The sequence below is a fragment of the Stomoxys calcitrans genome, chromosome 3 (assembly GCF_963082655.1).
Source record: "Stomoxys calcitrans chromosome 3, idStoCalc2.1, whole genome shotgun sequence".
NCBI classification, from domain to species: Eukaryota; Metazoa; Arthropoda; class Insecta; order Diptera; family Muscidae; genus Stomoxys; species Stomoxys calcitrans.
Window position 1 is genome coordinate 80,919,208 of NC_081554.1, and position 15,815 is coordinate 80,935,022.

Consider the following 15,815-nt stretch of genomic DNA (forward strand, 5'->3'; position numbering starts at 1 on the left):
ATCTCCCGATGAAGAGCCTGAGGACCATAAAAGCTTTATTTATTACCCAATTTCGCTGAAATTTGCAACAGTGAGTTATTTTAAGCCTTCCGACATCTGAGCTAAAAATGGATTAGATCGGTCTATATTTAGATATAGCTGCCATACAGACCGATCTCCCGATAAAGGGTCTGAAGCCCATAAAAGCTTTATTTATTACCCAATTTTGCTAAAATTTGCAACAGTGAGTTATTTTAAGCCTTCCTACATCTGACCTAAATATAAATTAGATCGGTCCATATTTAGATATAGCTGCCATATAGACCGATCTCCAGATAAAGGATCTGAAGCCTATAAAATCTTCTTTTTTTAATCGATTTCGCTGGAATTTGAAACAGTGAGTAGTTTTACGCCTCCCAACATAGGACCCAAATATAGTTCAGATCGGACTATATTCAAATATAGCTGCGATATAGATCGATCTGCCGATAAAGGGTCTGAAGCCCATAAAAGCTCTATATATTACCCGATTTCGTTGAAATTTTAAACAGTGGGTAGTTTCAGGTTTCCCCATGTCCGTCCCAAATATGGCTTGTATCGGGCAATATTTAGATGCAGTTTCCATTCAGAGCGATCTGCCCACAAAAGCGATTACGCTGAAATTTGAAATACAAAATTCAACAGTGACTTCTATTTATTAGACCACTCACTCCGTTCCGAATTTGGGTACATAAGTTATCCAATTTTCACCAGATTGTGGCGAAAGGGGGTTTACATCTACACCTGGGGTGGTAAGTATCCAAAGTTCGGCTCGGCTGATCTTAATGGCTTTTTATTTGTTTGAGTTTCAAACCGTATAACATTTTACTAGAAAATCAGATTTGGGCATTCTTAGCGGCAAAGTCGTTATGCATTTCATCACCAATCCAAATCCAGCATCAAAATGATGAGCCAAACCACAAATGCCTGCGTGAATTGCGAAGAACTAAGTATCTCTCGGCCTAAGTTCTAAAAGTTTTTGTTTCGATTTTTGAAAAAAAAATGGTTTTAAATCGGACAAAAAATTATTATTTGGCAGCCCGTACTATTTTTCGAAATGACGAGGTGACCAACTTTAGGGGCCTGCCAAGAAGCACCATGATCTCGTTATCTCCTCAATTCTAACCTTTTAAAATTTCAAAGAGATATCTCTACTCATTCTCAAACGGCTGATTTTTTACTAGTTTTTTCGATTCTATTGTTGAACAGTGTGTGTTGGCCATGTCGGGAAGATGATAAGACATTAGATCATTTCCTATATCAATGTTCAGCATTCGTGGCTAACAGACTCCGACAATTAACGGTTAGGGATTTTATGAGTTGTTTAGATTATGTCCATAGGTGAAATGGGGTGGATAATAGTTCGCACTCTCTTCTTCAACCTAACCTAAGATAGACATATGTATGTACACTCAAAAAAAAAACATTAAGAAATGTTCAAGTCTCAGTGGTGTCAAATGTACAGTATGACCGGATTCACTTTATTCCAGCGCGAAATTCTCTTATTTTAAGAATTAAATTTCTGGATTGTAGAATTTTTTAGTTTTTATTTCCATTTTGGCCGCTGTTTTCTTTGTTTTGATCACGTTCACTCCTGATATTGCCAAATGAGCCCGTTGACACTTGATAAAAGTATGGTTAGGGTGAGTGTAAAATAAGAATTATTTGATAGATTTTAGTACCACTTTTTTGTGTATATCTACCAACCTTTTCAGATTTTGAGCATAAAGGATAACAAACTATTGGTACCAAAATGCGTTGGCTTCGTGTGGTATGATTCTTATATTGGCATGAAAATAGTCCTTGTATGCTTCACTAAAAGAATATTTGATGCGATCACAGTCCCGGCCGATACGAGATAACTATGAACACCGCACAGGCTGGAACTTTTTATTATTTATTATTATTTAATTAATAGATGAGTTTACAAATTGCTTATGTTACTTCCTCGATAAATTATATATAAATGATTCGTATTCTACATCTATGTTTGGCTTAGCGATTTGCTGTTTGCCATTTTCTCATATTAAGTTATACAATAAAAAGAATTCATATGTGATTAGATATTGTATTCATTTAGAATTAATTTTCTATATTTACAACTTGCAATAATATATTTGTACAGTGAAAGAAAATTCGTGCCATTTAGTATCTGAATAACTTCACTCTCTTCAAGAACACGCTTGCCAAAAAATATTGTTCTGTATTCTGCTAAAATAGGGCAAGCTCCAATAAAATGTAATGTGTCTTCGGGCTGGTTTAAATTACAAATTGAACAAAATACATTTGAGTTATTTCTTCCAGTGAAATGTTTGGCATTCAAGTCAAGCAGGCCACCTCTAGCTTTTATAATCAAACCTGTTGCATATGCAGATAGATCTGCAGTACAAGAAGGGATTTGACTGTATTGTAAGCAAGAATAAAGATCATGGAATTGCGAGTTATTTGCACTGCTACAAAAATCATTACGTTCGTGAGTACTCAAATTGTCAATAATCTCCTTCCAATAATAACAAACGGGGACGTTATGATTGGGAGGAAAGTATTGTATCTTTTCGCATATATTTGACCATTCTTTCGCCCAATATATTTTCAACTCCAAAACTTTTTCTGCAAGTACTCGTGGCAATCTGTGTGATCCTAAACGCAGAACTCTGCTGACATAACAAAAATGATTCTTTAACGTAGACATATATAAAGTGGGTAGACCAGTTTCTAAGTGTATGATATAGTTTGGCGTATTATTTGGAAGGTACAACATTTTTTTAATGAAAAATCTTAGCAGTTTCTCCACACATTCATATTTCTGGAAACCCCATATTTGTGATGCATAAAACATTATTGATCTAGAGCATGCTGTGAAAATCTTCAATTTATTACTTTTCGATATTCTAGGTTGGGCTAAATATTTCGACCATGTAGAATTTATAGCCATCTTGGAAGACAAAAGTTTAGTCTGTAAGTGAGTATTGAATGATAAATTGTATGCAAGTTCAACTCCAAGATAGGTGTATCGGTTTACAATCTCAATCTCTTGATTATCATAATACCATTTCAGACCTGACTTTATTCGACTACCTCTACGAAAAACAAGTATCTTCGATTTCAATAAGTTGACTTTCAAACGCCATTTAGTGCAATACCCTTGCAAAGAGTTTATCATCGTTTGTAAACCATTGGGGGAATCAGATAGAATTACTATGTCATCTGCGTAAAGTAATACTTTAATATTACAACCTGCGACACTGACTCCACCCGGTAATTCGTCTGGTAGATCGTTGATGTATAATGAAAACAGTGTCGGACTTAGAATACATCCCTGTTTCACACCCGAATTTACGCTAAATGCCTTCGAAAAACTGCAACCGTCCCAAATCTTTGTAGTTGTATTATTATACAGACCTTGTAATATTTTTATTACCTTCGTAGATAAACCCATACCTGATAATTTGTAAAAAAGGCTGTTTCTAGGTATCAAATCGAATGCTGTCGAAAAATCGACGAAAAAACTATAAGTGGGCTTATTATCATTCATATTGAGATATACAGTATTCACAAGGTTAAAAATGTTATCCACCGTTGAATATTCCTTTCTAAAACCTGCTTGAAATTCGTTAAGGATATTTTCACGTTCCAGCCAACCTGTAATACGATTTAATAGGATGGTATTGAAAATTTTCGAAATTGTATCCATGAGCGATAATCCTCTATAATTTGAAGCAATGTTAGGATCGCCTTTTTTAAAAAGGGGAATCAATATAGATTGTGTGAAAGATATTGGTATATCCACATGTAAAAAAATCCTATTAAAAATAAGGAGAACATTCTTCAAAAAATTATGGGGAGCATATTTATAAAACTCGTAGGGTATGCCGTCCTGCCCTGGAGACTTGTTTGTTTTCAGCTTTTTAATGACATTGAATAATTCGACGAATTCTATAGGGGAATCTAGAAAGGGGTCCCATAAAAAGGGTATACACCAGCTCACTGCTTGCTCCTCATCCGTATACTGCAAAATCTGTTCAAAGTGGCATCTGAACTGGTCTGCATTAAGATTACCTCTGTGGGAGGCAGAAGGGGTTTTTAACGATTTGGACAGAGCCCACCAGTCCTTACTACAGTTTATATAGTCTAATTTTCTCAGATTATTATTATAATACGCCTGTTTTCTCTTACTGCATAGAGACCGAAACTTAGCCCTTGATAAAAAATAACGCCTTCGATTTATCAGTGTATGTGAACGTCTGTACATTCTCAAATTCTTCATCATGCTTGCCCGCAAACGAAAACACCCCCAATCGAACCATTTCTGCCTCGGCTCAAAAACAGATTTTCTCTCCTTTACTACGTTCGATTGTTTTATTTTAGATATAACCGTGTCAATCATGTCTATTGCTAGTAAGTCGGCAGAAAAATGGGAACCATTACACAGTGTTGTGAGGTTTTGCCTATACTGAATCTTAAACTTGTCCTTCCAATGTAGTTTGCATATAGACACCCTTTCATTATCACTCGTCCGACATTGATTTGGTACCTTGATCTCTAAGTGTAAGGGCATATGGTCCGAAAAAATTTTCATATCTATACTAAAATCTTCAACGTATCTCAAAAAGCTGTGGGAGCATATATTGTAGTCTATTACAGAGCTACCCATTATTCCACAAAAGCTAAAATTTCCTTCTGTATCACCAGTTGTTCTACCATTCAAAACAATACCCCCTATATCCTCAATAATTTGCAACAACTTTCTGCCATTTGTGTTTATAGTGTTATCCTTTGATCTACGACGACCACTTATATATGCAAAGTCTTCAAAAAATCTGTTTTCCATTAACTGTTCTTCACCTATTCTTGCGTTTAGATCACCCAAAATGCAGAAATTTTCCGGATTGATTTCTTTTAAAAATGTTTCAAAGCTTTCTGCCTCTGTTTTCCATTTTGTGCAATTTAAATATGATGGAATCAAATAGAAAACGCTCCCATTAAGGTTGGTACATAAAACGGTAACATTGTGAATCGTAGCGAATTCGAGTTTAAACTTTCTTTTAATATCTTTTTTAAAACCATACAAGCAACCACCACTTGCACGGCCAGATCTATGTATTCTTGTTGCTTCGACCCAGTGTATATAATAATCTTTAAAAAAAGTTGAAAAATATGATATTTTACTTGCTTCCACATGGGTTTCGAAAAGAAAAAATATCTCAAATTTATTTAAATATGTTAAAAAATTTCCAAAATTAAGTGCTTTTTGAAGGTTAGAGACATTGTATGATAGTAAATGGCACGATTCGAGTTGCTATTGAGAGGCTGGTTTATAGGTAACAGTATCGTTATTGTAACTATCTCTAGAAATAATATCATACACATTTTCGCCAATGATTTCCTTCAAAAAGGCGGCATCACATTCCGAGGCAGCAATAATTTTTCCCTGAGACCAATTGAAGCGTTTTTCATTGATATAAATGGAAAATTCGGCCAATCGTACATTTACATTAATTCTTTTGTTTAATACTTCATTTTTCAACTTTCTCATGTTGTATCGTATGCTTTGCTCGCTTTCTGTATAATCTCGCTGGATAAAAATATTCTTCCCATTTAAATTTCTTTTAGCCGATAACACTTTTTGAGTTTGGATACACGAGCCCAATGTAAAAATAAAAAGCCTTCCTGATCCAACCATTCTAGTTGTAACCACATCCACATTCATAATTTCAGTACAAATTTTAGTGAACTCTTTTTTCGCAAGTAAAGAGGATGTGCAAGTTAAACCACTGACCACAACATTTGATGAACGTGACCTTCGATCAATTATTTCCAAGCGAGACGTTAACTTTTTCATTTCTTCTTTAAGTTGTATGTTTTCTTGCTGTAACTCTCGTATTTCATTTCTCATTTCAAACAAGTCTTCTTTTTTTGCGACATCCTTTAACTTCTCGTCTAACATTTCACCCAATTTGTCCCAGGAAAACACATCTTTTGCATTGGAACTCATATTGATGTATGGAATACGCTTTTTCGGAGTGCTATCTGTTATTTCTGGTGATGTCGACTGTAACGGTCGCTTTGCACTCATTTATTAAAAAATTGTAGCATATCTTTAGGAGGAAAGTAAATGAACAACGTCAGTGTTGAAAAACGCACTAAAACACAGTTTACTTATCGATAACACTTTTTCACCATCAGCTGTTGATTTGTTATCGTCGTAAAGATTTGGCAGGTTCGAAAGAAGAGTTCAGCTGATGTATTGTTTTTTCAATTCAGTGGTGTTGGTGGCAAATAGTTATTCCAGTGCTTATTCCTTTTGATATTTGCAAATTTTGGCCAAAAAATACAAAAATTAATAGTCACCCGTAATTCAGAATGCGGTGCCTTTTATCCTCAGTGATTGTGCAGACTATGGTATATCGTGGAGCGAATTACATGAGTCAGAATGCGGTAAGTAGCAAATGCCGGCAGCTACGACTGGAGCTCCCAAAAAACACGTCTGTCTATGGCAAAACAACAAGAAAATTTTGTCTGGAACTTTGAGCTCCGATTTATGTGGAGTAGCTGCAAATGCGGCCACGGGCAGTCAGCGATTTTCGAGAGGAGAGTCTCAGTGAGGAGTCAGGTGGCACTGGCACTTAATTAAATACAGATTGCCAATGATACTCGAGATGACAAGGCGAGTTATTGGCGCCTTCAAATATCCAATGGACAACATCAGCGTCTGTTCTCAGGTTAGGGGTGGCTGGAGGCGAGCGTCGGATCTTGGAGCAAGCGGCACGCCACAACGAGGGATACGTGTGCAATCCCACAAAACCTATGCGGTTGGGGCGCTGGGCCATTAATTCGCCCCCGTAAAGCTATGAGGAACAAAGGAATAGTAAAAACGGACACCCCAACGTTGACGACCCACGCAAACAAAAAAAGGACCATGATTTATGGATCTGTACCTAGAATGTCCGCACTCTTTATAGAGAAGGTGTAGTATACGCGCTGGTGGATGTATTGGAGAAGTACAAGGCAGATATTACCGCTTTACAGGGAGTGCTATGGACTGCGAATAGCGTCACTACAACACCAAACGGTGACGAACTATACTATAATTGCCATAACACGAGGCATGAATTTGGCTATGGATTTGTGGTTAGCCGGAGAGTGATACACCTTGTCTCCATCTTTACTCCGGTGGATGAGTGGCTAGCCACAATCCGCACAAAAGCCAAATTCTTCAACATCAGCCTTATTTCTGCTCATGCCCCGACGGAAGACAAAGACGAGCCGATCAAGGATATTTTCAACGAGCGCCTAGAGAGATAATATGACCGCTGCTCCGTCCATGATATTAAAATCGTTCTGGGAGATTTTAATGCGAGTATAGGGAAAAAGACATTTTTCGTTCAACAGTTGGAAAGTCCAGTAATGGGTTGAGGCAGATTTCGCCGCGGCAAAAAACATGGTAGATAGTAGCACCATATTTCAACATAAAAATATTCACAAAGTCACATGGCTGTCACCCGATCACAATACGAGAAACCAAATTGGTCACGTTGCGATGGATGGAAGGAATGTGCGATCGATCCGTGGATCGAATATAGATTCCGATCATTACCTTGTTGCAGCAAAGGTTCGCACCCGTTTGAACATGGCGAGGAAAGCACGATCTGCCACTGCACGGAAGCTGGACATTGAAAAGCTGCAAACACAACAAATGGCAGCGGCATACTCCACTCGACTGACCCAACTGCTTCATGAAAGCACTCCTTGTTCCGATGATATAATGGCGCAGTGGCAAACTATTTGCCACTCCATGGAAAATGCCGCGAAATCCGTACTTGGGCACCGGAAGCCTCCTCCAAGAAACCCATGCTACGACCAAGAGTGTCGAGAGCCAAGAATTCGGCATACAGAGCAACCCTGCAATCAGTAGCAACGCGCCATATTAAGGAAAGGTATCGTGAGAAAAGCAGAGAGGAGAAACGTCTATTCCGCAGAAAGAAAAAGGAAATGGAAAGACGTGAGTGTGAGCGAATTGAGATGTACAGGATTCAGAATGAAGTTCGGAAATTCTACCAAGGATTTAAACATCAAACCGATGGCTTTAGTGCGGGCACATCCTTCTGCAGGGACAAAAAAGGAAATCTGGTAACTGACACAGATAACATGCTGAGGATGTGGAAAGAAAATTTTACCCAACTGCTCGTGTCCGATGTTGGCGGACGCTATCGCAGAACCAATCCCTGATGATGGTATAAAATGTTTACCTCCTAGTCAGAATGAGGTCCAAGTAGCAGTGACCTGACTAAAGAACAACAAGGCAGCAGGAGCCGGCGGGTTACCCGCAGAACTATTTAAGACCGGAGGAGACATGCTGATAAGGCATATGCATCAGCTTATTTGCGCAATCTGGATAGAAAAAAAATGCATACCCCATGATTGGAACCTGAGCATACTATGTCCCGTACACAAGAAAGGAGACAAGACGGAATGTGCAAACTAAAGGGGAATAAGTCTCCTCCCCATCGCATACAAGATACTTTCGAGCGTACTGTGTGAAAGATTAAAACCTAAAGTCAATGAGATAATTGGGCCCATTCAATGCGGCTGTAGACCTGGTAAATCCAGCCTAGACCAGATATTCATACTGCTCCAAATCCTGGAAAAGACCCGAGAAGAACAAATCAATACCTATCATCTCTTAGTGGACTACAAAGCCGCCTCCGATACTCCATTCAAAGGTAAATATTTCAAGCCATATCTGAGTTTGGTATCCCTGCAAAAGTAATATGACTCTGCAGAATGACACTTCCAAATCAATACCTACCATCTCTTTGTGGACTACAAAGCCGCCTCCGATACTCCATTCAAAGGTATTTCAAGCCATATCTGAGTTTGGTATCCCTGCAAAAGTAATAAGACTCTGCAGAATGACACTTCCTAATACGCATTCCTCAGTACGAATAAAAAGAATATCTCCGAAACATTTAATACCAAACGAGGTTTCAGACAAGGAGACAGCCTATTGTGTGATCTCTTTAATATCCTGTTGAAGAAGATTAAACGAGATGCAGATGTGAATAAATATGGCTCACTAATCACAAGAGAACACATGCTACTCGCCTAAGCCGGCGACATTGATATCATAGGTCGGTCACCTTAAGTAATAACTGCAGCCTTTGAAATAATCGAAAAGAGTCAGTGAAAATGGGTCTGGCAGTAAATGGAGATAAGACGAAATGGATGGTTTCAACTCCCAAAAAGCCTTGCATAACCGAGCAGATAAAGAAAATGGAGAAAGTTGGGAACCACAACTTTGAGATAGTCAGTAACTTTATCTACCTCGACACCGCCGTAACCGAAACGAATGACACCAGTTTTGAGATTAAGTGAAGAATAATACTGGCATACAGATGCTACTTTGGACTAAGTAAGCAGTTTAGAAACAAGGCCACCTCTCGACAGACAAAGATTACACTATACAAGACACTGATACTTCCCGTGCTGTTATATGGTTCTGAAGCATGGATACTTGCGAAAGCAGATGATGAAGTCCTTGAAGTATTTGAGAGAAAAATTTTTCGTAAAATATGTAGACCAGTTTGCGATAATGGAAAATATTGGCGACGGATGAATCAAGAGCTGTATGACGACGATAGCATAGTAGCATAGTTTCTATCTAGCAATCTGCGCTGGCTAGGTCATGTTGTCAGAATGGATGAAGAAGCTTCAGCAAAGAAGTCTTTTGAAGGCAAACATGGTAGTACACGCAAACCGGGAAGACCAAAAGCCCGATGGAAAGTTCAAGTGGTGGGAGACACCTCGAAGCTTGGCGTCAGAGATTTTAGAATGAGCGCAGAAGATCGAGGTGCTTGGAACGCTATTCTATGTTCGACTAGTGGAACAAATATTCTGTCATAGCCAATTAAAGTAAAAAAGTAAGATGCGATCACAGTTTTCTTGATAATTCTAGGCAACTACATATCAATAAATACCTCCTATGGTGCAGGAAAAAATTAAATAAAAAAAAGTAAAGTAAATGGCGCAACCTTCAAAGTAATTGAAATACTTTTATATATCTAATCAGAACATTGCAATTCAGAAAAAATTTTAATTAAATTATGAACGATTTAACATAACAGCAAATTTGTTTCCCTCCAAATCAATGTTTAAGCTATTCAACCACAAAAATAAGCTTAAAATATTTTCTGCTTTTGTTTATTATTCAGACTCATAAAGTCATTTGGGAAATTGTCAAATCGAAAAGACAGAAGGAAACAAAACAAAACAAAAAATAAGAACTAATCCTATTTTAATTACCTTAGCGAGTTCATTCCCTTGGTTGCATCATCTTCTGTGTCTTGATGCTCCATATCTCGCTGCTCTTTAAAACGTTGTTTCAGTTCTTCCAGATGTTGTGCCTCATCATCCTCGTGCTGCCGACGTTCACGTTGCCACTTGACGCCTTGTAACTTTAAGCGTTCGGAGTTCTTTTCACGATTCGTTTTAACCTAAAAACCCAAGGAGACATACATATGGCAGTTATTGTCAGTGCAACATCTTCTTCCCTTGTAAAATTACCTTTGCTCTTGCCTTGGAAATTTCCATATCAGCTTTTTTGTCAACCAAAAAAATCGGGTCATCGGCCAATTCATCGGGAATAACTTTAGTTTTACCCTCAATTATTAAAATGCGTTCCCTTTCAACTTCTTTGAGCTGAAAAGAAAAGAAAACAAAAATAAACATAACTTTATGTAGACAAAAAAAGTTATATGAGCGTGAGCTGATTATAAATGAATTTCGTAATATAAGATTTTTTTTTAATTTCATAAACTTGAAAATCGTTATTCAATTGGTATTTTCTAGATGCGATTCAACGGTCGGAGTTCCCCAGCAGATCACTTCAACTTATCTTAGATAAAGTATCCCCCTATAATGCCAATTTAAAAACAAGTAAGAGCTTGATAAGTTCGACCGGGCCGAATCTTATATACCCTCCACCATGGATCGCATTTGTCGAGTATTTTTCGCGGTATCTCTTTTAAGGCAAACAAAGAATAATGACTAAGAACTGTTATGCTATTGTAGCTGTATCAAGTTGTAGTCCTATTCGGACTATAAATGAATTAAAAAATCATTGTAGAAGTCATTGTGAAATATTTCAGTCCATTCGGATAAGAATTGCGTCTTGTAGGGACTCAAGAAGTAAAATAGGGAGATCGGTTTATATGGGAGCTATAGATCGATTCAGACCATATTGGACACGTATGTTGTAAGTAATGAGTGAAGCGGTTGTACAAAATTTCTTCCAAATCGGATGAGAATTGCGCCCTCCAGAGGCTCAAGAAGTCAAGACCTCAGATCGATTTATATGGCAGCTATATCAGGTTATGAATCGATTTGGACCATACTTCGCATAGTTGTTGGGAGTCACAACGAAACACTTCGTAAAAATCTAAGCCTAATAGGATAGGAATTGCGCCCTCTACAGACTCAAGAAGTTGAGACCCCAGATCGGTTTATATGGCAGCTATATAAGGTAATGAACCTATTTGAACCATACTAAGCAAAGATGTTGGAGGTGATACCAAAACACCACGTGCATATCGGACGAGAATTGCCCCCTCTAGAGGCTCAAAAAATCAAGATCCAAGATCTTATATGCCAGCTATATTAAGACTTGGATCGATTTAGCCCATTTACATTCCCTACCGACCTACACTAGTGAGAAGTATTTGTGCAAAATGTCACGAGGCAGGCTTTACTCCTTCGAAAGTTAGCGTGCTTTTGACAGACAGACGGACGGACATGGCTAGATCGACATATAATGGCATGACGATCAAGAATATATATACTTTATGGGGTCTCAGACGCATATTTCGAGGTGTTACAAACAGAATGACGAAATTAGTATACCCCCATCCCATGTTGAAAAAATAATAAAAAAATAAATAACAAATAAAAGCTTTCTAAGTTCGGCCGGGGTGAATCTTGGAAACCCACCACCATGGATTATGCTAAAAATGTATACAAAATAAATTAAGTTGTATGGCATAATTTTATCCTACACACGAAATTTCTGTCAAACCATCAAAGTTTAAAGTTTCTAGGAACCGAACAATGATGATCGAGATACCGGTTTACATGTGAGCTATATCACGGGATAGCTGCAAGCGCCACACAGGCTGGAACATTGAAATCCAATCTTGGAGGTGTTCATTGCTGTCACGAGAAGCTTAGCTGGGAGCTACTGGTCGCGTCCACATCTAGCGGATAGAGGAATGCTCCATACGAAGTAGATGCAACAGCAGTCGCGGATAATCAGCGGAGAGTCTCAGTGAGAGGCCTGGTGACACCGGCTCTTGCACAAATACTGAGTGCCTATGATGCTCGATATGACAAGGTGAGTTATTGGTGCCTTTAAGTAACCAATGTCGACCTTGTTTCCGCGAGGGTCGGTCCGAAGGACCGGAACGAGCTCACTCACACAGGAGCTTTACGAGGATCTCCACATCAAAATGTGGCTACAACAACAACAACATAGATTGATTTTGGCCGTACTTGGCACAGTTATTGGAAGTCATTACAAACCACTATGGGGGAAAGTTTAGCTAAATCGGACAAAAATTGCGGCTTGTAAAGGCTCAAGAAGTCAAATCGAGCGATCGGTTTATATGGGACCTATATCTAACTCTAAACCGATATTGCAATTCCCAATGACCTACATAGATATTAAGTATCTGTGCAAAATTTCATGTTGCTTAACGCGTTCGACCTTTATCGTGATTTCAACATACGGACGGACATGGCTAGATCGATTCAGAACGACAAGACGAACAAGAATATATATAAAGGGTGATTTTTTTGAGGTTAGGATTTTCATGCATTAGTATTTGACAGATCACGTGGGATTTCAGACATGGTGTCAAAGAGAAAGATGCTCAGTATGCTTTGACATTTCATCATGAATAGACTTACTAATGAGCAACGCTTGCAAATCATTGAATTTTATTACCAAAATCAGTGTTCGGTTCGAAATGTGTTCATTCACCGTAACGTTGCGTCCAACAGCATCTTTGAAAAAATACGGTCCAATGATTCCACCAGCGTACAAACCACACCAAACAGTGCATTTTTCGGGATGCATGGGCAGTTCTTGAACGGCTTCTGGTTGCTCTTCACTCCAAATGCGGCAATTTTGCTTATTTACGTAGCCATTCAACCAGAAATGAGCCTCATCGCTGAACAAAATTTGTCGATTCACTGAAAATGATTTCACTGAAAATGATTCACTGAAAATGATTTGCAAGCGTTGCTCGTTAGTAAGTCTATTCATGATGAAATGTCAAAGCATACTGAGCATCTTTCTCTTTGACACCATGTCTGAAATCCCACGTGATCTGTCAAATACTAATGCATGAAAATCCTAACCTCAAAAAAATCACCCTTTACTTTATGGGGTCTCAAGTGAATATTTCGAAGTTGGCAACGGCTGAAATTTACCTAAAGTTGACAACGGCCGAAAACGATTTAAACGCCATAATTTCAAATCTGCGAATAGAGAAGGTGCAGTTTCGCACACTAAATGTATAAAAGAAATACAAGTACGAGAGGAGCAACTATCGCGACACATCTAAATATCCATTTCCGACCCTATAAAGTATATATGTTCTTGATCAGCGCTACAGTCTTTAAAAAAAGAGATATTGAGCTGAAGTTTTGCTCAGATTCTTTTTTGCCTATGAGCAGGTTAAGTTCGAAGATTCATATAGCCCCCATATAGACCGATCCACCGATTTAGGGTTTTGGGCCCATAAAAGCCACATTTAATATCCGATTTTGCTGAAAGTGACTTGTGTTAGGCCGTACGACATCCCTCTTTAATTTGGCCTAGATCGGAACAGATTTGGATATAGCTGCCATATAGACTGATCTCTCGATTTAAGGCTTTGGGCCCATAAAAGGCGCATTTATTGTCCGATGTCATCGAAATTTGGAACAGTATGTTAAGATAAGCTCCTCGACATACTTCTGCAATATGGCGCAGATCGGTCCAGATTTGGATATAGCTGCCATATAGACCGATCTCTCGATTTAAGGTTTTAGGCCAATAATAGGTGCATTTATTGTCCGATGTTGCCGAAATTTTGGACAATGAATTGTGTTAGGCTCTTTGACATTTTTCTACAACTCTGACTTGGATATAGTTGCCATATAGACAGATATCTCCATTTAAAGTTTTTGCCCCATAAAAGACGCATTTAAAATACGATTTCACTGAACTTTGACACAGTAACTTATTATAGGCTTTTCGAGATCCGTGTCGTATATGGTTCAGATCGGTTTATTATACCCTCCACCATAGGATGGGGCGTACTAATTTCGTCATTCTGTTTGTAACTACTCGAAATATTCGTCTGAGACCCCATAAAGTATATATATTCGTGATTGTCGTGACATTTTAAGTCGAACTAGCCATGTCCGTCCGTCTGTCCGTCCGTCCATCCGTTTGTCTGTCTGTCCCTCCGTCCGTCTGTCTGTCGAAAGGACGCTAACTTTCGAACGAGAAAAGCTAGCCGCTTGAAATTCTTATAAAGTAGGTCGGTTGGGATTGGTCGGTTGGGATTGTAAATGAGCCATATCGGTCCATGTTTTGATATAGCTGCCATTTAAACTAATCTTCGGTCTTGACTTCTTGAGCCTCTAGAGGGCGCAATTCTTATCCGATTTGAATGAATTTTTGCACGAAGTATTTTGTTATGATATCCAACAACTGCGCCAAGTATGGTTTAAATCGGTCTATAACCTGATATAGCTGTCATATAAACCGATCTAGGGACTGGAGTTCTTGAGCTTCTAAAGGGCGCAATTCTTATTCGATTTGGCTGAAATTTTGCATGAAGTATTTTATTATGACTTTCAACAACTGTATCGAATAAGGTTCAAATCGGTTCATAACCTGATATAGCTGCCATATAAACCGATCGGGAATCTTGATTTTTTGAGCCTCTAGATGTCGAAATTATTATCCGATTTGCCTGAAATTTTGTTCGACGGATCCTTTCATGACCATCAACATACGTCTTTTTTATGGTCTGAATCGGTCTATAGCCTGATATAGCTCCCATATAAATCGATTTCTTTATTTTTCTTCTTGAGCCCCCAAAGGGCGCAATTCTTATTTATATTATCTTTATGGCAACAATGGTTAAAACTGCTCACGCAGGTTTCGTGTTTTGTTTCGCAGGCAAACATCTTCAATTTGGTCTATGATTTAACCATGAATCGTCTTACGAACGAAAAACGCTTGCAAACTATGGAATATTATTATCAAAATGCGTGCTCTGTTGAGAAAGTTCAGCGCGCACAAATTGTGTTCAACGACGAAGCTAATTTTTGGCTCAATGGGTACATAAATAAGCAGAACAGTTTGGTGCGGTTTATAGGCTGGCTGCATCATTGGACCGTGCTTCTTCAAAGATGATGCGAATGGTAACAGATGAGCACTACCGTGAGATAATATCCAACTATTTTTTTCAAAATGCAAGAGCTTGACTTGAAAGACATGTGGTTTTAACAAAACGGTGGCACGTGCCAAACAGCACACGTAATGGACTTATTGAGTCCTATTTTTCAGAGATTTCTTTCAACAAAAGCGAAGAATTTTACTTTGAAGTTCATGTACATTTCAAATAGCTCAATCTACTTAACAACCACGGCACAACCTAATGCGCTTCAGTGTCAAAAGAGAAACCAAGGACTTATATTTGGCAATTTTGTTTCGCTTCTTCTTTTCATACCCTTAATTTTTCGAA

The 15,815-nt window shown here is 38.3% G+C and overlaps 2 protein-coding genes across 3 annotated transcripts in view; one reads left to right on the plus strand and one right to left on the minus strand.

Moving 5' to 3' along the window:
- The window catches only part of LOC106093852 (adult cuticle protein 1), a 405,361-nt gene that overhangs the window by 265,279 nt on the left and 124,267 nt on the right, over nucleotides 1–15,815 (plus strand). The window lies entirely within an intron of this gene.
- Nucleotides 1–15,815, minus strand: part of LOC106085680 (protein split ends) — a 121,866-nt gene that overhangs the window by 15,570 nt on the left and 90,481 nt on the right. For both annotated transcript variants that reach the window (XM_059364532.1, XM_013250018.2), the window contains 2 exons: nucleotides 10,582–10,716; nucleotides 10,321–10,511 (listed from right to left, as the gene is read on the minus strand). In XM_059364532.1, the coding sequence (XP_059220515.1) occupies nucleotides 10,321–10,511; nucleotides 10,582–10,716 (326 nt within the window). The remainder of the gene's footprint in view (nucleotides 1–10,320; nucleotides 10,512–10,581; nucleotides 10,717–15,815) is intronic.